The sequence below is a fragment of the Gasterosteus aculeatus genome, chromosome Y (assembly GCF_964276395.1).
Source record: "Gasterosteus aculeatus chromosome Y, fGasAcu3.hap1.1, whole genome shotgun sequence".
Lineage (NCBI taxonomy): Eukaryota > Metazoa > Chordata > Actinopteri > Perciformes > Gasterosteidae > Gasterosteus > Gasterosteus aculeatus.
Window position 1 is genome coordinate 3863651 of NC_135709.1, and position 22967 is coordinate 3886617.

The 22967-nt window shown below is 43.3% G+C and overlaps 1 protein-coding gene across 1 annotated transcript; it reads right to left on the minus strand.

Moving 5' to 3' along the window:
- Window positions 1–4783: 4783 nt before the first annotated feature.
- Window positions 4784–21586, minus strand: LOC120812463 (DNA-binding protein RFX7-like). The gene is made up of 10 exons (XM_078097350.1): window positions 21137–21586; window positions 19130–19163; window positions 17109–17195; window positions 16740–16777; window positions 16527–16649; window positions 16321–16440; window positions 15668–15749; window positions 15357–15564; window positions 9390–9685; window positions 4784–9300 (listed from the first exon to the last, which is right to left on the minus strand). Exons 1-10 carry the CDS (start codon window positions 21262–21264, stop codon window positions 5971–5973), a joined length of 4446 nt encoding a protein of 1481 aa, XP_077953476.1. The 5' UTR covers window positions 21265–21586; the 3' UTR covers window positions 4784–5970.
- Between the last annotated feature and the right edge of the window lie 1381 nt (window positions 21587–22967).

Here is a 22967-nt window from a genome sequence, read left to right on the forward strand (position 1 = left end):
TTGTACCTGCGTTTGGACATTCTGAAATTAAAAATATGTACATCATTAATATAACAGAAAATTAACAAAATAATCTATTTAAATGCTAATCAATGTAGTATCTGAGCCACTTGAGTATAATAACCTCATGGATATTTTGATTTGATGAAAAAAGCGACAGCTACAACTTCATCGCTTTTCTCCTATCCGTGTCTATGTGATGTAAAACAGCACCTGTAAGGCAGTACTGTCTTCGACTGTATCCATGGCAACAGCAGGTCTCAAACCACACACGCTTCCCGCTGTTTGCTTCAAATTCCCTTGCGCATAGACCTTGACATCGTTCAACGGACATTGACGGACTTATTGAGATCATTTCAAACAACAAAAATTAAACAGTATTAAAGATGTTTGCCTATGTGAAGTATTTTGACGACGGGTGTAAGGAAATCGTTCCCTCGTCCGACATCAAAGATTTTGACAGCTGCAACGTCAAAAAGGTTAGGCAAATAGTTAGTTCATCAACTAAAGAAAATAGCGAACTTGTACCTAAGTTAATTAACGTTGCCGTTAGGTAACGTTAACGTTAATTTAGTTAAGGTGTACACAATCCCATTAAACTGTTAACATTAGGTCACATATCGTACCGATACAGAGGTCATTTGAATACACGTTGAATCATTAAGTCATTTGAAATCTAAACTATTGAGTAAATACATGCCAGGATGCTGTTAACCTGGCCTTTGATTTTCAGCTTGGAATTACAACTAAGCTTTTGGCTAATTAAATGAATATTTGGTGGTAATAAATACAATTACAGTAATTCCTTAAAACCATTACATGACAAGTTATAGACATTGAAGAAAACAAATTATTTAATCTATTGGATCTATCTATTTGGAAAGCACAACACAGTTTCCATCCTGAATGTGATGGTTGCATTTACCTGTATCAATGGATGTGCGTCTTGCTGACACAGCACGGCTGACCTCACAGCTGCAGCCCATTGTGTTGCTATTGAATGAGAGCAGCGAAACGGGAGGGTCATTGTCAAAAGGCCCAATCTCTGGATCAATGTCTGAATTCATTAGATGGCTGACTTGAAGCCATCTATATATCCTGATAATTACCAGGAGTTCTGGTAGATGTGTTGTTGTTTAGAACATGCAAGAAATTATATTTTGTTTCAACCCTTGCAAAACCTCCACTGATGACATGTCTGTATTGCTGCCACACTATCTGTAGCTTTCCATACCCCCATTATTGAAATGTTCTATACAAACAGTAAACATTTCTGTATTGCCACACAGCCAAATGTTATGCTGCGGAGGTGGACATTACCGCTGGGCTCCACATGGCTAAAGGTTCGGCTTTTGGGCCGTAATCAATGGGGTTAAGGTCATTAACATATTATGAATACCATGAGGCCCTGGGGAAGCAGAGCGGAGGGCCAACAAATTGAGCTCCGATTGGCTGGAGCGAGATGCTGGGAGGCACCTGAAGAGCTGATGACCTCTAACCTCAAGCCAAGAGGGTGAGGGGAAGGCTTGCATGTATTTGATTAAGAAAAATATTAAGTGTTTGTCCAAATATATATATATATATATTACTCCATCTGACAAAAATATTGACAGCCTCCTTTCATAAGCAGCATCAGTCCAATCAAAACTGTCTTGCAAAGTTTGTATTGAGATGGATCCTAGTTTTGTTTCCTAATATCTCATCACCACCAGGGGGCGTTTTACCAGTACTGGCCATGACACATTGTTTTTCTCTTCAATCATTCTGTCAGTTCAATTATAATTATTGGTAAACTGAAATGTCTATTAAAGTTACTTTCTCTAATACTTGGAGGTAACTTTATATTCACTCCAGTAAAATACTTAGCAGTGATAATCATTAGAAATAATAATTAGCACACAGACACACAAGAACATTCTTTAAAAAAGTTTATTGGCTTTTAAAACCACTTTAAAAATCTCACCAGTGAGTACTTTCCATTGAAAAAAGAAACAATGCGATTGCGATATTAACAAGCTACTGTACATTAAGCAGTACACCAGACAACACCACAGAGGAGGTTTTTTTTCTTCTACTAGTAGAAATGGACAAGAGAGATAAACAGAGTTGGTTCTGGGTCAGTTAAAGGTAAAGAAGGTGGAGCTCCTGTACTCATGAAGAGGTGCATTTCCTTCATTCAAATTCAAATATCAGTGCCTTATTATTTAATAATGAATGTTCAAATTTCTTCACAAAGGCTTTTTTTTTGCAAAATAGGAGAATGTAAAACCAATAGAAAACAGTCATCATGAACATATAAAACAACATTAACACTCAACACTCAAACCCATGAAACTAGCACTGCCAGTCCGGTTAACACAACCTGCCCAAATCACAGAAGACAGTGGTTAAGAACAAAGTACAACAGAAGTCATCACACAGGCGTGCGTACAATCGTTTATCAACATATTGAGCATGTAGGTTTCAAAAGGTTGTTTTTAACTCCACCCTCCTCCTCGATGCTTTATATTCTCATGTATGAGAATGAGTAAGAAATGTGTATCTCACTGAGATTAATGCACATTTTGCTACAAGACAATTAGTCATTTTCTGACGGTTAATTTCCCTACTCGTCATAAAAAACGTTTTTTTCTTTCTTTTCTGGGCATCCATCATTACGTTTGTCCATAAGGGTGTGGCAAAGCAATGTGTCATAGAAATTTAGTGCAATAATGTAAACCTCCAAAGTATGTTGAAATAATAATAATTTTTTTCTCCAGTGTCTGCTGAAAGGCTTTGAGCACAATGGCTGTCACAGAGATGCTTGCAACCAGCTAACAGTATCACCACTTTGTTTTTTCTCAATACACCATGCTATTGATCCTGCTCAAAGCACACATCACTTCTGCAACAGCAGAGACCTATTACTTTTGAATATAAAAAAAGCAAAATAAAATCAGCAAGCGAGACGAGACAGCATTACTTTTACGACACACTGAGGCAGAAATGTAACACACAACATACAGTATCTTTATCCCTTCCAATTCGCCTACCGCAAGAACAGGAGTACGGAGGATGCCATCTCCACGGCATTACAGTCCGCCCTTTCTCACCTGGATAATAACAACAGCTATGTGAGGATGCTGTTCATAGACTTCAGTTCAGCTTTCAACACTGTCATCCCCTCCAAACTAATCACGAAACTCAGTCACCTGGGTATCAACACTTCCCTCTGTAACTGGATACTGGACTTCCTATCCAACAGACCTCAGTCTGTTAGGGTAGAGAACCACACCTCCTCAACCCTCATCCTGAACACCGGCGTGCCATAGGGCTGTGTGCTAAGTCCTCTCCTCTACTCCCTCTTCACCTACGACTGCACACCTGTACACGGTTGTAATACTATTGTCAAGTTTGCAGACGACACAACGGTGATTGGCCTCATCAGTGACAACGATGAGTCGGCCTACAGAGAGGAGGTCCAGCACCTGGCGGTATGGTGCGCCAACAACAACCTAGCCCTCAACACCAATAAGACCAAAGAGCTAATTGTGGACTTCCGGAAGAAAACTGGCACACACATCCCCGTCCATATCAACGGGACGGAGGTTGAGCGTGTCGCCAGCTTCAAGTTCCTGGGTGTCCACATCTCTGAGGACCTCTCTTGGACCCTCAACACCTCATCCCTGGTAAAGAAAGCACACCAGCGTCTTTTCTTCCTGAGGAGACTGAAGAAGGCCCATCTGTCGCCTCAGATTCTAGAGAATTTCTACCGCTGTACCATGGAGAGCATCCTTACAAACTGCATCTCAGTACGGCAGCTGCTCTGTCACGGACCGTAAATCACTGCAGAGGGTGGTGAAAACTGCCCAACGCATCGCCGGTTCCTCACTCCCCACCATTGAGGCTGTCCAGAGCAAGAGATGTCTGGAGGGCACGCGGCTCTCACCCCAGCCACAGACTGTTTGCCCTCCTCCCCTCTGGGAGGCGCTACAGGGTGCTCCGTTCCCGGACCAGCAGGTTCAGGAACAGCTTCATCCCTGCGGCTGTCACTCTACTGAACTCTGCCCCCCACCCACACCCCCACACATCTCCCTCAGTGACTGTACTCCCCCCTCCACCCTGGCTTGACTGCCACACACCTTCCTCCAGCTACTGAACATTTGCACTGTTATAGTATATCCATTTCTTACTCTTCATATTGCATAACTATTTCTTACTGTACATATCTATTTATTCACTTATTACACTTTACATATGCACATACTCTGCACTTTTTGCTATTTGCACTTCTGGTTGGATGTTAAACTGCATTTCGTTGCCTCAGTACTTGTACCCTGTGCAATGACAATAAAGTTGAATCTAATCTAATCTAATCTTGCCGACTATAGATCTAAGCTTTTTTTCCTTTTTAAATGGCACATACTTAGCTAGAATAATGGCCATAATATAGTGTCTTGATACATCAAATCTCTATGTATGTATCCTATTTACAGATGGAGCTTAAACATGACTTATACAACATTGGAAATAGCCAAAAACTCAAGCAAGCATCCTACTTTACCACATAGCCTACCTGGCTACCATGATGGTTTCGACATGCTCTCAGGGCCATGGTGAAACATAGGACGGTGCATTCGATGACCTTTTCATCAAATGCAATAAAACTTGTATATCTCCGAGGTCGCCCTTTTTTGTTGTTGTTGCTGTTAATGTCTACCAGGACTGTCTACGCGTAATAATGTCTTATGTTATTTAAACAGATTATCTTTGGTATGGAAATAAGGCTGGATTTTCCCCAAACATAATTTAATTTCCTTTTAATCCCGAGATGACATCAAAGCATAAATGTCTTCAAGTTCTACTGTTTTCTATGTAACTAAGCCTTCTCCATACTAATGATATTATTATCCAAGCTGGGAGTATAGCATGCCAAAAAAACGTAACTTGACTTAAAAGTGTGCCTGCCATGTTTTATGGGCCGTCTATCGAATAGCTCTTTATCCATTACTGATAAGGGCACACAGTGTAGTCTTTTTAGCCTATACAATACGCATCTATATTGTTACACTGCAAAACCAAAATAAGAAAAAGTACTAAAAACAGAGTAACAGCTGCCTTGATATGATGAAGCTCTAGATGGTTCTAAAGAGTCTTAACGTTGTACTATATACAGTCTCTCTATAGATGGCATAAGGCCCTGTACTTTGGGAATAAGGCAACCAGTTGTTGATGCCTTTCGATGTATCGTCCCCTGAGGGGCCTGAATTCCCAGCGTCTCCCTACTGATTCATATACTCCTTTTATAAGATATCAAACAGTACAAGAAGTACAGGCTTTGAGAAGATTTCACTCTTGGTCAATGCTCAGATGTGAATCAGTTCGGTAAATGATAAAGTATAAAGATTATGTGTTAAATTCAGCACCTTTTTCCAATATTCAGATATGGCAGGCAAATGTACTACAACTATTATGTGCATATACCACAATCTCAATATTGTCTCATTTGGAAGAACTTGAGCCGCACACATTGAAAATAGTAAACGACAACATATGTTTTGTTTGGTCGTTTGTGCCAAATTTCCTGTCCATCTCTTTCTTTCATTAAGTGTCTGTTGAATACAAATATTGCATTTTTGACTGGTTGTAACAAGGAAGCTTATGTTTCCTTTACTGGTCACACGGTACAAAGCTGAACTTGGTTTGTAATTGCATGCTGCCACCAAGAACTCTTTTTCCTTGAAATGCTTACATTTCTAATTTCAGATGAGGGAGATAAATGGTTAAGTACTGAATCTCTGGGTGACAAGTGAAAAAGGAGACAGGTAACTAAACGTCAGTAGGAGTGATTTTCTGGTAAGCTTGGCACTTTTAACAGAACGAATGGCAAAGTCCAGACAAATCCCAACTAACTATAGTTTAAAAACAGATAAAACTACATACGCACCAAACAAACAACAGAGTACAGAAGCCGTAGAGTAAAAGATGACTTTAGCCCAGCATCTCTACTGTAGTAGGCTGGTCTTTGCTTTCTAGCCAGTCAAAGGAGTTCACAGTATCACTGCATATTTGCTGAAACAGCGGGTCGTTCTTCAGCTCTTCCAGTGTGGAGTCTTCGTATTGTTCCTGCTGTTGATTGGGATCAAACAGCAGGTTGGTGTCCAACGTGTTAAGGTCAGTGATGCTACTGGACAGATCTGAGGTCAGTCTGATGTCGTTTGAAAAGTCAGATGCCACAGCGTTGAGCTCTGAAGCTACCTGACCCACCAACTGGGAACTGGGATTGAGGCCATCGTCCCCCAGCAGGTCCTTGACAGTGTTGTTGAAATCCAGCTGCTGTTGCTCGTCCTCTGCCTCTGGCTGCTGTGTGCTCTGAAGGAGGAGCTGCGGTTGCGTTTGCGCGGGACTCTCACTGAGCTGCTGCTGCTGCTGCTGATGGTGGTCACCAGGACCTGCTTGTGCTTGGCCCTCCCCAGCGGAGAAACTCCCCTGTTCTCCACTGCCTGTGGTCAGGTAGCCATGCTGCTGGAGCTCAAAGGCAGCAGGGCTGGAGCAGACCGGCAGCAGAGTCTGGTCAGCGGTTCCTCCAGCGTAGCCAGGCGTGGTCTCCAGGATCTGTGTGAGGTTCAAACGGGCCGTGTAGTTGGAGGGGAGGTTGTTTATGCCCAGGCCTCGGATAGAATCACTGCCATCAGTCTCCATCTTGCTCAGAAGGACATTGGTGATTTTGGCGGTGTTGCTCTGACCCTGCACGGGCAGCATCTCACTCTGCATCATGATGTTCAGGGGCACAGATTGACTACGCTGAACCATGCTGTGCACAGAGCTGACAGTCTGACTGTTGGACGGGATGCTGAGCACCTCGGACGTGATGGGGGAGTTAAAGGGGGAAACCACAGCTCGGGTGGTGGTGTTGGTGGTATTGGTGTAGGTTAGAGGGTTGGTGTTTCCACTGGGGTTCCTTTGGCACACTGCAGGACTCACACTGCGGCAACGGAAAGTGCTGGACGCAGATGAGGTTGATCCCTTGTTGTCTAACGGTGCAGGCACAGCAAAACTCTCCTGTTTTGTGGGTGTGTTAACACTCGTTACCAGCTGTTGCTGTTGTTGTTGTTGTTGTTGCTGCTGCTGCTGCACCGGGGATATGGGGGTCAAACGGCCAAAGTGAGCAGCATCCTGTCTCGACTGAGCTTGAAATAAATGGCCTGGGATCGCAAAGGCATGTGGCTTACGAAACTGGTCATCTACCAGGTCTTGGTAGCTGGGCAGAATGCCAATGCTATGGTTTGGCAAAAGACCTGCAGAGTTGCTGTTGTAGCGGTTGTTGATCCACTCCAGCTTGGCCTTGTCAGGGTGCGTCGCCATCGGCCTTTGCATGGGCTTAACGGGGCTGCTGGAGACAATACTGGCATCATGATACCCTGTGATGCTCGAGTTGATCGGCGTGAACGCGAAGGGGTTCCTGCACTCCACCGGGCTCGGGGGAACGCTGCTGCTGCAGTTGGACAGCGGCGTGCTGATGGGGGTGTGGCGACCCATGGCTCCGTCAACAGGGGTGATGGGAGCCATGCGGGAACAGGGGCTCTCTCTTGCCATGCTGTGACCAAGCGTTATTTCAGAGGTGGGAGTGGGTGTCGGCGTGGGAGTCGGAGTTTGGACAGGAGTGGTGCTGCTTTGGGCAGAGTGGAAGAAAGTAGGGCCGGCCTGGTGAGAATTTAGGATAGAGCCTTGACTGCTGGCTGACTGGCCTTGGATGGACACATCCACACAGCTCCCGAACAGACCCTTCAGTTTCATCTGCTCCTCCATTTGCACCAGCTCCTCCACGATGCTGTCCTGGGTCATGTCGTCGTCGTTGAAAGGGAAGTAGTCCATGTTGGGCTGAGAACCGGCAAAGTCAACCATCTCCTGCGTGAGGCTCAGCTGGCCTGAGGCCTCGGGGGGTTGAGCTATAATGGAAGGTTGGTCAGAAGGGGCTTGTTTGGGTTCTGCTGGTATCTGCTGCGCAAAAGCTTGCTTCTGAAGCTTGTCGAGCTGTCCCTCCTCCCATATTGTGCTCTTTAAGTCCCCCATCACAGAGGCTTTGAGTGCTCCTGAGTTGGCTGGTATAGTGAGAGAGTCCCTGGTGATCTGCCTTAGCAACGCCTGATCTGGCGCGTTGTTTCCAGCTGCTCTTGTATCAGCGGCGAGAGAATGATCCTCCCGTTTCATCAGCAGGGCCTGGGGTTTGACAACAGGCTGGGCGCCCTCGTTGTGTGTGATAAGCGAGTCAGAGAGGGCAAGGATCTGCGAGGGCCCTGCAGAGGTGTGTTTCACAGTCGCTTTGCAGGGAGCACTCTCGGGTCTGGCTGGGGTTCCCGGTCTGGGGATCCTCTTCAGAGCAGCACTGACTGCAGGTTTGGGATTATCGATAAAAGCCAGTGGCTGCTGGGAAATGAACACCCTCTTCACAGGAATAACGTGGGCCTCCCCACTGGGGCCTGTGCGCTTTCTTGGGCTCTTGGCATCCAGGCAGGGATCTTTCGATGTCGGGGTAAGAGCAGAGGAGCCATTGGATGACGTGTTTCCAATGGAGTTCTGATTATCAACAGTCAAGTACAAAGTGCTGCCATGGCAGTTAATGCTATTGCTGTCTAGAGTTCCAGCTACAGCTACCGAGGTGGGAGGGGGCGTAGGGTCACTTTTTACCCTTAACCCTCTATCGGGTCCGGGAGAACACTTAATCAGGAAGCTTGGCTCGCTGGCCGCCCGGAACTTGGCCATTCTTCCCTCTTTGGCCCCGGCAGCAAAGGTATTGTCATTTGCGGCTTCAGACACCACTTTGATGTCGGAGGACAGGATGTGGGTGGAGACTAGGGGGCCGGTTCGGATTGCAGGAGACTGAGGGGCAAATGAGGGTACGCCGTGCGGGTGCTGAGAGTCGTCCAGAGCAGCTATGGTATTGACACCCGCCGAGGCGGGACGCACGCTCGTGCCGCCGCTGCTGCTGGGAGCCAGAGCGATGGCCGTCATCTTCACCACGTTAACCGAGCTGACGTGGGGAGTCGGCATCACAGTTTTTATGGGGTTGTTGGTGATGAGCAGGGTGGGGGGCGAGCGCAGCGTGATGGCACTGGTGGCAGAGGGCTTGGGCAGAATTTGTGCGTAGCGCGTACCGTGTCGTGCCAGCCGGTCACTCACAGGACTGGCGGAGATATTCTGAGGATGTTTAGGGGACGGTTTCACGGACTGAGTTACCACTTGGAAGTTCACGGGCAACACTTTCCCTTCGGAAGTCCCCACCGGGCTGGGTGAGGTCATCAACTGCCGGCCTCGCTGCACCTGGGAGAAGAAATGTTGACAGTACAAAACTGCATTTCGGCCTGAGTGGAATACGAAGCATAATCGGAGGGAAAGAGGTAGCCACATACCGTGACTGGGCTGGGCACAGCTGCTACTACGATGCCTATGGTGGGCTGAGAGGAGAGCAGAGCGGGGCTGCCACAGGGGATCGTGGGGCCGGGAGTGCTGGCCTCCGTTCTCTTGACCTGGGCCTCACTGGGCAGGGGCGAGTGGAGCTTCTGCTCCTGCTGCTTCTTCTGGATCTTGCGCTGCAGTTGCTGCTTCGCGTCAACAGAGGGAGAAGGCAGGGTCTTCCCCTGGGCCTGGAAAGAGTTCGCCTCAGCTGTTGGCACAAACGCAGACGCTGGAGTTGGCGTCCTCATTCCTGTGAAGAGAAGGAAAAGGAAATCAAAGCATTATAATTTAGTCTAATTTGTCAGGGAACCTTAAAACATGCTTAAAACATGAATTCTTATTCTTATTCTTATTTTTTTCTCTCTAAGGAATTTTCCCTTTTTGAGGCCTTTATCATGTTCAAAAAGTTGTTAAATTTTGCACGCATATCAGAACTGGTGAAAAATGTTATCATTTTGGGGTTTCGCATTTGGGTACGAAGAAACGTCTCCATAGCGCCCCCTAGAAAGATAAAAAGGTACCCCACTAGGCCAGTTTCCGCCCCCGATGCTTGATTAACTTGAAATTTGACACACATGTGCTCTTGGACATGCTCTACAAAAAAGTCAATCATCGTATGCAAATGCTCCTAACTAGATTTTCCGCCATTTTGAATTTTGTGAAAAACATGTTTTTGGCCATTTCTCCTAAACGCCATGTCCGATTGTCACGAAATTTTCTGTGGGTCATTATTGGATCAATGTACCCCTGTCACATCGTGTTGATATCTTCTTGTTTTGAGAAGATATAGGATAATGAACCTCGCAAGGGGTGTGGCTTAATCTTGCAAGAGTCATAACTTTCAAATGATTTGGCCTGCCCTCACCAAACTTGTTTCACATGTGAACATTGAAAGAATAGGGGGGGCTGCAATTGATCGTTGAAAATCTGCCTTTTTAAGCCTATTTTTGGCCTATTTTTTAGAGTTGCAAAAGACCGAACTCCTCCCAGGGATTAAACCTGATTCTTTTCAAATTTGCGCAGTGTGATCTCGAGGACATTAGCTCATAAAATTGCATTTTGCCGGAAGAAATTCCAAACTATGTGTGTAGGGAGCATTTTTGAAAAACCACCATTTGGCATGAAAATTGTAGTTGTTTTAACTGAACCATACTTTATCTTATCTGCTCCATATTTCTCATATAGCATGAACTTCTCACCCTGTAGACATCCATATGATCATTTTTAACCTTAGTCATAGCGCCACCTGGGAAAAACAGGAAGTTGATTGTTTTTTTTATTTTACACCCTGCTCCTCACAGGTTTTGCTCCACAAAGGTTTATCTGATCCCTCTCAAAATTTGGTAAGACCTTGATATTGCTTGTAACTCTACTCCACATCATCGGATTTATTCCAATTCAAACATGTTTGATGAGACTCTGGGCCCGAAAAGACTTAAAGTTGAATCAAGTCATAGCGCCACCTAATGGTAACAGGAAGTCAAATTTTCTAGTAACCAGTATAAAACGAAAGTGGCATTTCGAGAGGCTTTAATTTATAAAATTGTACATCGGAATGTCCTGGTTATCACCGAGGGACTTCTTGGGGATGTGTACTATTAACCTGAAGTGGAATTATCATTTAGCTATTGGTCGTTTCCTTTTTAAATACCATCTGAAATTGATTATATGGCTGGTGAATGAGATTTAAGAGAAGGTTTGGTGATCTATGACATTTCGCGTCGCTCCACACGGTTATTGACAACTGACTCGTGGACGCCCTGTCCGGCGGCCGCAGGAGTTCTTGGCAGCGTATCTACGTCCGGCCGGTGCCCCAACGTGTGGAGTTGCGAGGACCCGTCCAACGCTGCTCGCAGCTTTAATCTTTATTTATCTTTCACTAACTTTGCATAGTGCGAGTAGGCCATTTTATCCAGGTCATTATTACCACTTCTTGATTTATCAGAGTAATTTCACCATTTAACATTTTTGACTATATCAGCATCATAGAAGTGGTTGAAAGGCACCTAAATTAACCTAACTAGATTTTAACTTCCATGGACAGCTGTCATCTGTGCGCATGGACGGTTTCAGGAGACACAAAGCATCACATGAGGGAAACTATTTTTAATTGTTGGAACTAAACATAAAAAACAATTCTAGGCTTTTGAGCGAAATAAAACGTTTATTTTCACGACAGCAGTTGTGGTTCATAAGATGCTTTACTTCTGTCGTGTACCTTTTTATTTTGATAAACCAATAGACACGTAACCCAATAAACTATTGATTTCATAATTTGAGAGAATATCCCGATGTGTGATTTGACGGATATTACACACTAAAAACTGCTGGGTTATTTCATCTACCCAAACGCTGAGTTTTGCCATGTTCTACCCATTATGGGTTATTTATAGGGGGGTTGGGTTATTTTTGTGCAACTCATGCGTCAAAATTCATCGACCCAACATACATCGGTTGACCCGGCAGCTGGGTTGTTTTGAACCACAGAAGTCTGCAAAACCCCCTGCAAAAGCGCATTGGTAACCCCACACAGCCACCAACGTCTGACCCTACAGGGACACAAGAATACTCCATTTTTGGATCAGGAGCTGCCAAGGTAAGAACGTTTTATCCTATAGTTGTCCCCTGCTCGGATGGTTGTCCCCTGCTCGGACACTTTGTCTGTTTCCCCTGCGTGCTGTGTCCGTGCAATTAACCCTCAAACTGCCTCACAGTTTTCTGCTGCTTTTAAAAACTCAGTGATTTACAATCTTGGTGATTTTCTTAATGTGGAGGAACTCGTCAGCATCTTTGACTCTACTTGTACTGAGATACTTAACTCTGTTGCCCCACTGAGGGAGAAACGTATAAAACCTCTAAAAGAACCTTGGCTGAATGAAAATACCCGCTCTCTCAGACGGGCTTGCAGAACAGCTGAGAGAAAGTGGAAGAATGACAAACTCCAAGTGTCACTTCAAATTTTAAAAGATTTATTACATAAATACCAGGGAGCAGTTAAATCTGCTAAAACTCATAATTTATCTCACCTGGTTGCTAGTAACACCCAGAGGCCTCAGGTTCTTTTTAAAGTGTTTAACTCACTTATTAATCCTTGTGAAAATGACTGTGCTGTGCCATCCACATTGTTATGTGAAAACTTCCTGAAACATTTCATAGATAAAATTGCTGGCCTGAGCTTTTCATCCCCCGTTTCTTCCGATGGCCCCTCTGTTACTTTTTCATGCCCAGCGGTCTTTCAGCAGTTTGAGCCAGTTTCACTAAACCTTCTTTCTGACATAGTCAAACAGCTTCGTCCGGCTAACTGCCTACTGGATAGTATCCCTGCACGCTTACTTAAAGAGGTTTTTAACACTGTTGGGTCCAGTATTTTATGCTTGGTTAACTCATCTCTCAGCTCAGGGTGTGTTCCAGCCGCTTTTAAACATGCTGTTGTGCAACCACTCTTAAAAAAGAAAAATCTGGATCCGTTAGTTTTGTCTAACTTTAGACCTATTTCTAAATTACCCTTTTTATCTAAGGTCTTGGAGAAGGTGGTTTTTAATCAACTTCAAATCATTTTTAGATGATTGTAGTATTCATGAAAAGTTTCAGTCGGGCTTTAAGCCCCGCCACAGCACTGAAACAGCCCTTCTAAGAGTCTATAACGACCTCCTCTTAGCTGTAGATTCAGGAAATTCTGCTGTTTTAGTGCTCTTAGATTTGACTGCTGCCTTTGACACGGTCAACCACTCTATCCTTTTATCCCGACTCAAGCAAAGTGTTGGCATTAGAGGTATAGCCCTAAAATGGTTTGAATCCTACTTGACGGAGTTTTTCTGTCCACATTGGTAACTGCTCTTCATCTGTTGCCCCTCTGTCCTGTGGGGTCCCCCAAGGTTCCATTTTGGGACCTATGCTATTTTCTCTGTATATGCTGCCCTTAGGGTCCATTTTTAAAAAACACTACATCTCTTTCCATTGTTTTGCTGATGATGTACACATTTACCTGCCTGTAAAAAACAATAAGGACACTATCAAGCCGCTGATAAACTGCTTGAGTGATCTCAAAGTATGGATGGATCAGAATTTTCTCTGTCTTAATGACAATAAGACCGAGGTTGTTGTGTTTGGACGTGCTGAACATCTCAGTGCCTGTGTAGATACTCTCAGTATTTTAGGCTCCCAAATTCGTCCTTTTACCAGAAATCTGGGAGTGATTTTTGACAGTGCTTTTAAACTTGACAAACAGATTAGTTCTGTTGTCAAAACTAGCTTCTTCCAGCTGAGACTCCTGGCTAAAGTCAAGCCCTACCTGCTACGCAAAGACTTCAGAGAGAGTCATACATGCATTCATTACGTCCCGCTTAGACTACTGCAACTCACTGCGTGTTGGGTTGGATCAGTCATCCCTTCGTCGCTTGCAGTTAGTCCAGAACGCGGCAGCTCGACTTTTGACCAGGACAAAAAAACGCGACCACATTACACCGGCTTTGGCCACCCTCCACTGGCTTCCTTTGTTTCAGGATTGAATTTTAAAATGTATTAATTGTTTTTAAAATTTTAAATACAGATGCTCCTCGAAATGCCTGGATCCCGGTTAAAATCCAGAGGTGACCGAGCCTTTTCAGTGGCTGCTTCAAACCTCTGCAATAGTTTACCTATCCATGTAAGAACAGCTCGGACCATTGCAACGTTCAAGTCCCTCCTTAAGACCCACTATTATTCATTGGCTTTTAATTCAAGTTGAGCTTTGATATTTTGACTTTGTTCTTCTCTACTGTCAGATATTTTGTATTGTACATTGTGCTCTGTCGGTGTTTTATTGTATCGCTGCTTTTCGAGCTTGTTAAGCACTTTGGTCAACTGAGGTTGTTTTTAAATGTGCTATATAAATAAAATTGAACTTGAACTTATCCTGCTTGTATTCATCAAAATGTTTTTTAAATTAAATCCTTATACTTTTTTAAAACTGCAAAAGTAATACAGCTCCATCTTATTTTATCTTTATCAGACTCTGGTACACAACACACTGCTTCAGGCAATCAATGTCTGCTTCAAGGCATTCTTTGTGATGGATATCAAATACCCGAAGCAATGTGAACATGTGTGGGAATTCCTGCAGGCTGTTGTTTATAAAATGCCAGGAGCGGGTTCCAAGTTAGTAAAGTTCCTCCAAAGTCGATTACTTGCTTGCAAGTAGAGCCTCAAGGGCAGCTGGTTAGTAAAAATGTTAAACCTGTTAGTTGTTAGACTTGTTTTGTTATGATAATAAACTGAGTGTCTCTTTGTGGACACAACAAGAGATTTGAGGATGTCATCTTGTGGTTTTCCAACATTTTACATTTTATACACAACTAATTGATTAAACATTTACATAATTGACAGATTAATCGATAATGGATTTCCATTATCAATCATTAGTTGCAGCCCCATTTTGTTGATAGTGATTAAAACTTACAATTCATTTTATATTGTGGATATTTTATGATATATTAATTTTAGAATTCCAATACTTTCAAGTGTTAATTATGATATGTCCTTTGCATGAACAAATCTAGCATGTATTTTGTTACAGGTTTGTAGTTGAACAGTTTTATAGACAACAAATAGTGTGTAGTTGAATGAACCCAGAATTATATTTAATATGACCCAGCAATTGGGTAGAATATTTAACTCATCTGTTGGGTTAAAATGGCCAACCCACAGTGCTGGGTCAAATTAAGTACTGCTAGGTTGGTGCAATAGTGACCCAGCAGTTGAGTTATAAAACAACCCAAATTGGGTTATTTTTAACCCAAACTTTTTTAGTGTGCACCGTTGTAATACGTGATCTTTACTCACAACGGCGAATGCTTTGTTATGATGATCATGACTGGCTTGAATCAACTCTGTCACAACAGTAAAATCACAACACCAGCAGCTGAAAGGACCTCTTCCTTTACCTGTGGGTGTTCCGGTCATAACAGTGAGCGCAGCCATGGACTTAGTACCAATGTAGTGGCTATTGAGCAGGAAGTGGGCCAGGTCCTCCACGTGGTCAAACTGACGACTCAGGACCTTTTGGGCCCACTCGCACACCAGTCCGCAGGCGGCAGATCTCATTTCATCTTCAGCACTCGGGGACTGGCCCATCGGCTCCATCAGCTCGCACTGCAGCAGAGAGCAGCACGTGGTCGAGCGTCAGACAGCTTCACGTGTACCACTATTTATTCACAGTACGTTGTATTTTTAATTAATTTTCAGAGTAACTTACCCCATCACCAGACTTCTGCAGATCCAGGTTGGGTAAGGACGGCATGTGAACGAAAGCTTTCTTCCTTAACCCGCTATAACAGTATGTGGGAAGGAGTTAAGTAACATAACATGTAACATCATGACTTAGTCTGTTGAGAGATATGGTTTTACACTGGGTCTGGTCAACTTCTCACTTTCTGTCTCATCTTTTCTTCTTATCTTTTTTTAAGGCAAATCAAAAAGGTACATTCTCTGAAAATCAGACCACAGGACAATGTGTTTGGTGTATGGACACAACTGATAACAATCAACAGCTTTTCCCGTGGTTGGATTTCTCAGTGATTGATTGATTATTATCTTATTCCTGTGCAGTTTTCATATAGTCCATTAAGTAATTTGTATTCAATGTGATTTGCCAATGATGTTATTTCTTTTCATGAATTATAGAAACCCTATCAGATGGAATCTTAAGATTTCTGTGAACAACACATACCATCAATTTAAGTAATTACAGCTCCAATGTCGAGGGTAAAACTCATTCTGAGAGGAAATTAATGCTTTGCCTCTTAAAATGCCATCACTACATGTCTGCAGTCAACGAATGTCATCAACTCACAATTTGAAGAATACACAAGAAGAACGAAGGGGAAAAAAATCATCAGAATGAAAGGATATTTGGATTTGCCCCTCATGCCCAGTCGACGTGCCTTCATGTTAGGAAAAACATTCTTCATGATCTTTCCGAAGTCGGCTGCACTCAGGGGATTGTAGCCGAGATTGTCACAATAGCTCCTGCAAGAGAAGATAGTCCTCCATGAGAATAACAGTGAAACACATACTGGTGTCGCTGTGCCCCTGGGTTTGTCTGTTCCACTCACTTGTATTCATCATACACCTCTTGCTTCGGGAGGGAAGTCTCTGGATGCTCTTCTAGGTGATTGCGTATCCAGTTGAATGCATACATCTGTTGCGTGCGGCTTGACGACATGGAACTCTGATCACTGAAATTAGTGGGGAGGAAAAATAAATGTGGTGAGGCAGAGTCCTCTATTTGAACGCATCATTTCTTGTTAATAGAGAAACTTTAATACCATAATCCAGGAGTGGAGGACCCCCTCTCATTCTCAGTCCAAATGGGTAGAATTGGGGGGTTGGGGTGATGAATAGATATGGGGAAACAAATGAAACACACACAGCTAGGTATAGTAAAAGCCTACAGAGATCAGTGGTTTGCTTCACAATGATAATTAATCATACAGCCAGAAAATGAATGATAATTTAGTGTTAAAATAATCTAATGAGCGTCACAAAAAGAAGCAGCCATGTGTGAGTGAGACAAAATAAGCAGAAGAGCAAAGTGGAAACAGTGTGTGTGTGTGTGTGTGTGTGTGTGTGTGTGTGTGTGTGTGTGTGTGTGTGTGTGTGTGTGTGTGTGTGTGTGTGTGTGTGTGTGTGACATACCTTTTATCATTCCCATTACTGGGACCAGAAGGCAACTTCAGGTAGAGGTAGAGTTTTTCGATGTCTGTAAACGTCTCAACATCTTGCTGTAAAAATTAAATTAACACAAAAAACTGGGTAAAAACATAATTTATACAACACAAAATGAAATTAGTTTTTGAGAAGAAAAGATAGGAATGTATACCGCGTGAGAGAAATATGGAATAGAGAATGAAGATAAAAGATACTGTCAATCGTAAGACGCTAAATCTTATTTCAGGTTATATTTATATGGTTTTGTTTAAAAGGTCAGCAAACCAATCTTTGCAAAAATAATTGAATTAGCGCAGATGTTATAAAATGCTACACAGGTAGGCAGTTACCGCAACCGCAATTGATTTCACCCCAACTGCTTTTCAATAGGTTTCGAAGAATGGACTCATCATACCCATTTCCTTTTCTATTTGCCTCTTTGTTGCTAGGGGAACCAATACTTGAATGAGATGACAGATATTAGCCAATGAGCAGTGAATGAAAACGTTAGTTACTACACTTCATTGGTACAAGCATAGTAATAGAATTAATTAGACCTCCACTGCTCATCCCCGAACATTGCTCTTCACATCTGACAAAATAACCTATACAATAACTTACAAAACAATTTGTAAACTCTGATGCTCTCATTTTGGCGGACTTTGTAAAGACTTGATGTATTAAGTAAAAAATAGATCTGCTTCCGGCATGTACCCCGAACTTGTTCCAAATTACGTTGTGTCACTATGCAAAGAACTTATGTGCATCAGTGTTAATTTTGGCAGATATTTTTGTCTTAGTCTTTAGACGAAAATGCATATTAGTTTTAGTCACATTTAGTAATTTTAATCCTTCTTAGTTTTAGTCTAGTTTTCGTCGACGAAAACTCAGAACATTTTAGTCTGGTTTTAGTTGACGAAAACTAGACTAAAATGTAATTAGTTTTAGTCACATTTAATGTACAACTTGTCTACAGCTGCATAATAGTCTAGCTTGCAGTACTTGGTTGTCCATTAGATGTCCCTCATAGGACAGGTCTATAGCAGCGGTCGGCTTTTTGACTCGCGGGCCACAATGGGTTGTAAAATTTGACGGAGGAGCCGAGCCAAGAACAAAGGGTTGAAGTGTTTGTGTGAGCGACTATAAATGACATGTGAAAAATTACATGAAAGGATTTGGATTTTAACAAATAGCAAAGCATTTATTTGCAAGGCAATTTAACAAATTGGCAAAGGTGTAACAACTTCATGAGGACCAGGGACCTAAACGCAACACTTTGTTGTCTTTGTCTGTTTACTTGCAATGCTTCCGTAGTCGGTGCACAAGAACCACCGCTGCACCGATGCGAGCGTTCTGGGTTCGTGGATGACGTCATCATGACGCGTTAACATCCGCGTACTTTGCCTGTTTGTTGTCTGTTGGCTGCGTGCGAATTTAGGGGGGAAAGTATCGTGACTTTGTCAACCACCAGCATGTTTGTCTCGTCTCGTCTCGTTAACGAAAGTTAGAATAGATTTAGTCATAGTTTTTATTTTTTAAGATCGTTTTCGTCACGTCTTAGTCTCGTCTTAGTCATGGAAAAAAAGGTCGTTAACGAACATTTTTCATCATAGTTTTTGTCGACAAAATTAACACTGCCCGGAATCAGGTTAATGCCCAAAAAGAAGGTGCATTAATAGAAATATTTGAAATATACACAGAGTAAAAAAAGAAAATGGTTCCTGTATATTGCAAAAAGATCTGTGTATTTACAGGCCAATGTAATGTACACTACTGTATTTGCGATTAAAAAAAAACTGTAAAACATATGAGTAATTCATATAAAAGGCAAGGACTCAGCATTACACATGCATGTATGAATTATTTCTCATTCAAAGCAAAGCTGCGCATCTGTTCTGATGATCCAGATGAACTGCTGTGACTCATGATCAGGGGTTGTTGGAGTGTAAGGTAACAAACAACAAAGACTTGGTTTGTGCAGGTGGAACACTTTGTTATGGATACTCACCAATATGCCGTCCACTTTTGATTGTACAGATTTGCTGAAATACAAAGAGTAGCATGAGTCAGAATGGCGAATAAATAGGAGTTGCAATAATATAACAATTTTCCGGTTATTTGCACTGGTTTCTTTTCCCCTTGCTGATTTTTCATTTATTAATTGAGTTTTAATATGTATACTAAATTAAGATACAGAATGTGATGGGTTAAAGCATCATTAATAAAAGAAGAGATTAAGACAACATAACATTGTTATCTGTATCTACTGAGATAACACAATGAAACTTTTGAAAGTATTTAGACCTATGAACAGTGAAAATATGTTTCAGAATGTTTTTCACATTTTTATATTGTTTGCTTAGGAAACTTTTTACATTACATGTCATTTAGCTGACGCTTTTATCCAAAGCGACGTACAATAAGTGCATTCAACCATAGAGATACAAACTCAGAAGAGCAAGAAACAAGAAAGTGCAATTTCATCAAATAAGCCAATTTATAACTTGCTATAGATGAGAACCATTATAAGTCCAATGTAAGTGCTACAGTTAGTTAGTGTGTTAGTCGAGGTAGAGTCTGAAGAGGTGTGTCTTTAGTCAGAAGATGTGAAGGCTCTGTGTGGTCCTGGTGTCTTCAGAGAGCTCGTTCCACCATTTAGGAGCAAGGACAGCAAAGAGTCGAGACCTAGTCGAGTGTTTTGCTCTCAGTGAGGGAGGAACGAGTAGTTTTGCAGATGCAGAGCGGAGAGTGCGGGTTGGGATGTCGGGTTTGACCATGTCCTGGATGTAAGCTGGACCCGATCCATTCACAGCATGGTACGTGAGCACCAATGTTTTGAACTGGATGCGGGCGGCCACCGGTAGCCAGTGAAGAGAGCGGAGGAGTGGAGTAGTGTGGGAGAATTTCGGAAGGTTAAAGACCAGTCGAGCTGCTGCATTCTGGATGAGCTGCAGAGGTTGAATGGTGGTAGCAGGGAGACCTGCCAGGAGGGAGTTGCAGTAGTCCAGGCGGGAGATGACAAGAGCCTGAATCAGTACCTGCGCTGCCTTCTGGGTGAGAAGGGGACGTATTCTCCTGATGTTGTAGAGCGTGTATTATTACATAATCCTTCTTTTACATTACATTACATTACAGGTCATTTAGCTGACGCTTTTATCCAAAGTGATTTACATTACATTTTTAACCCATGGCTTTTTTACATGTATCTACAGGATCGTGTTGTTGCAGTGATGTTGGGAGTCAGGGAGAGTTGGCTGTCGAGTGTGATGCCAGAGGTCAAAGTGGGCGTTAACACAGAGTTGCCAAAGTTGACCGTCAGTTGACCGTTGGGAGAAATTGCTTTGAGCTTTCTTCCTCACAGAAGCTCATTCAATTCAGTGAGGTTGAAACAACAGGACGGTAAGAGACTTGTCTCAGAGCCACTCCAGCGTTGGCCCGGCTCTGGGTTGAGTGCACTGATAAATGCATAGCAGAAACTCGAAACTTAATGTGTAAATAAAACATTTAAAACCTTTTTTTGGAGTAAGTACATATAACGCATTTTAAATTCCATAGACCAAGTGTGCACAATGTAAATGGGCACAGTAGTTCATAACACCTGAGCAGATACATGTTCTATATTTTACTGCACGGTGATGGAAAAAACTGGAAATAATGTCTTTTAATCATTTCCAAAGGCCTCGGCAGACACCGAACGAATCCTAACCCAAGAAGGCATCGCGCTGCATTAGCAGCCTCAATTTAGCGAGAGACGCGGTGGTAAGACACTGTCACCTGTCACATGCCCCTCTTCGGCTTGGATGCTAATGACTGCGGCCACTATCGCGTCAATAACCGCGCGGTGCGACGTCTTGGCTCGCTGCGCTGCAGCAGCATTTCTGTTAAATGCCTCTGTGTTTAATGCTACGCACCCCGACTCCCACCCCACCCACCACAGCCAAATACGCTAATTACGAGGCTACGGCTAGCAAAAAAGGGCAGCGAGGCTCGCTGGAGCAAACGTCTCCATCCTTACCAGATCGAGTTCTTTATTTTGAACTGCAGCGCGTTGGCCTCGGGCCCCTGGAGCCCCGGAACCAGGGCTGGGAGAGAGCCTAACCCCGAGGCAGGCTTCGGACCCGGTTGTTGTTGATCATGAGCCATCGCGACGGAGGGGTGGTGATGGTGTTGGTGGTGGTGGCAGGAGGGAAGGAGGGGGGGGGCTTTAACAAGTAGGCCTCATCCCCGGCTGTGTGCACTGCGCCGGACCCACCGCTGCTGAGCGGCTCAGTCAGCTAGGACAGCCCGCTGAATCCACCGCAGATCATGGCTACAAAACACTACGATCGGACCCTCGGGAAAACACACCGAGCTAAAGCAAAAACAGCGGCCGGCCATACAAAAAGGCATTTCGCAGCGATCTCTCCCTCTCCGCTGGCGCAAATAGGCCCGTTTCACAATGACGTCAGATAACTTCCGCTTTTCCGTAAAGCCGGGTATACGCACTTCCGGTTTAACTTATGCGCGCTGGTTAACGTTACTTCAGGAAAACACAAAAGGTGATCACCGACAACACGAAAGGTAAAATTCAAATAGTATTACTGTTTACGTATGTAGCGTTATTGTATCGTATATGTAGGTTATTTTGATGACGTTAATGATAATTTCCAGTCACTTATTGCATTCTTTAACGTGTGACTGTCGTGGAGGAGACAGAGAACGTTAGCTAGCACCAAGATTACCTGTTAAATCGCGGTCAGCCCGTGTTTTTCCACAAGCTTACTAAAGTGTTACATTTTTATCAAAGCTAAATGTCAAACCATTTCCATATGCTGATGTGCTTTCATTCATTTTATTCCTGTGTCCATTTTTCAACAGTTTTCCATCAATAAGCATGGCAGAGTCATCTTGTAGATGCTACTGTAGTGTTCCTTGTTGTTCAAACAACAAACATAAATTTCCTTATTTAAGTTTCCACAATTTTCCAGTGGACGCTGAAATACGTGCATGTTGGGTTAGGGCAATCAAACGAGACGAGGGACCGAGTTTTAAAATCCTCCGTGGGAGCACGTACGTCTGTAGTAAGCACTTTACCCCAGAAGACCTAAGTGTCGGGGGAGAATTTGTTGAGGTGCATATTGTGAGAGTCTCAAGAACTCGTATGTGACCTTTCTTGGGAAACTCGTGACCTGACCTAGTCTACGATGAAATCCATATGTGGCTTGGACAGACCATATCATGTTCTTCTATTTACCTTTCTCCTCTGTTTCCCTCTCGGTCTAAATGATTGATTTGGTCCCACTAAGGGAGTGTCGCGGAGGTTCCCGAAACCACATCTGGTTACCATTCCTCGGACCTTCAGAGATGTATAAAAGCTCCTGGTTCCCCCCAGAAACTTGGTCAGATCTTCCTGCTCCTTTTGGGGGAAGGAACATTCTGTCCCTTTTCAGCTGAATTGTAGTCATTTGACTTCTGTCTGTACTTACGGCTTGTGTTGATGATTCTTGTATACTTATGATTTTTCCTATATCCTAATTAGTAAAATACTTAATCATAAGCGTGTCTCTGATACTTTTGATTTCTCACAAGGCCTAAATCCACAATTTCCACCACAAACTTGGCGACGAGGATGGGATGGACGCGTGATCTGGACTCTGACGGACGGACAGGAGGCCATAAAGTATAGGTGATTCCTCCCTGAGGGTGAGAAGCTGCCGTCCCGACGAGACCTGGATTGCCGATCCATCCAGTTCAAGAAAAGAAACGAAGAACACGCGGTGAGAGATCAAAATTATTTTAAAGGCAGACAGAGTCATGACAAAAGGGTTTTAGGCCTATCTCACAACGAGTGTGTTGTAGACAGACGT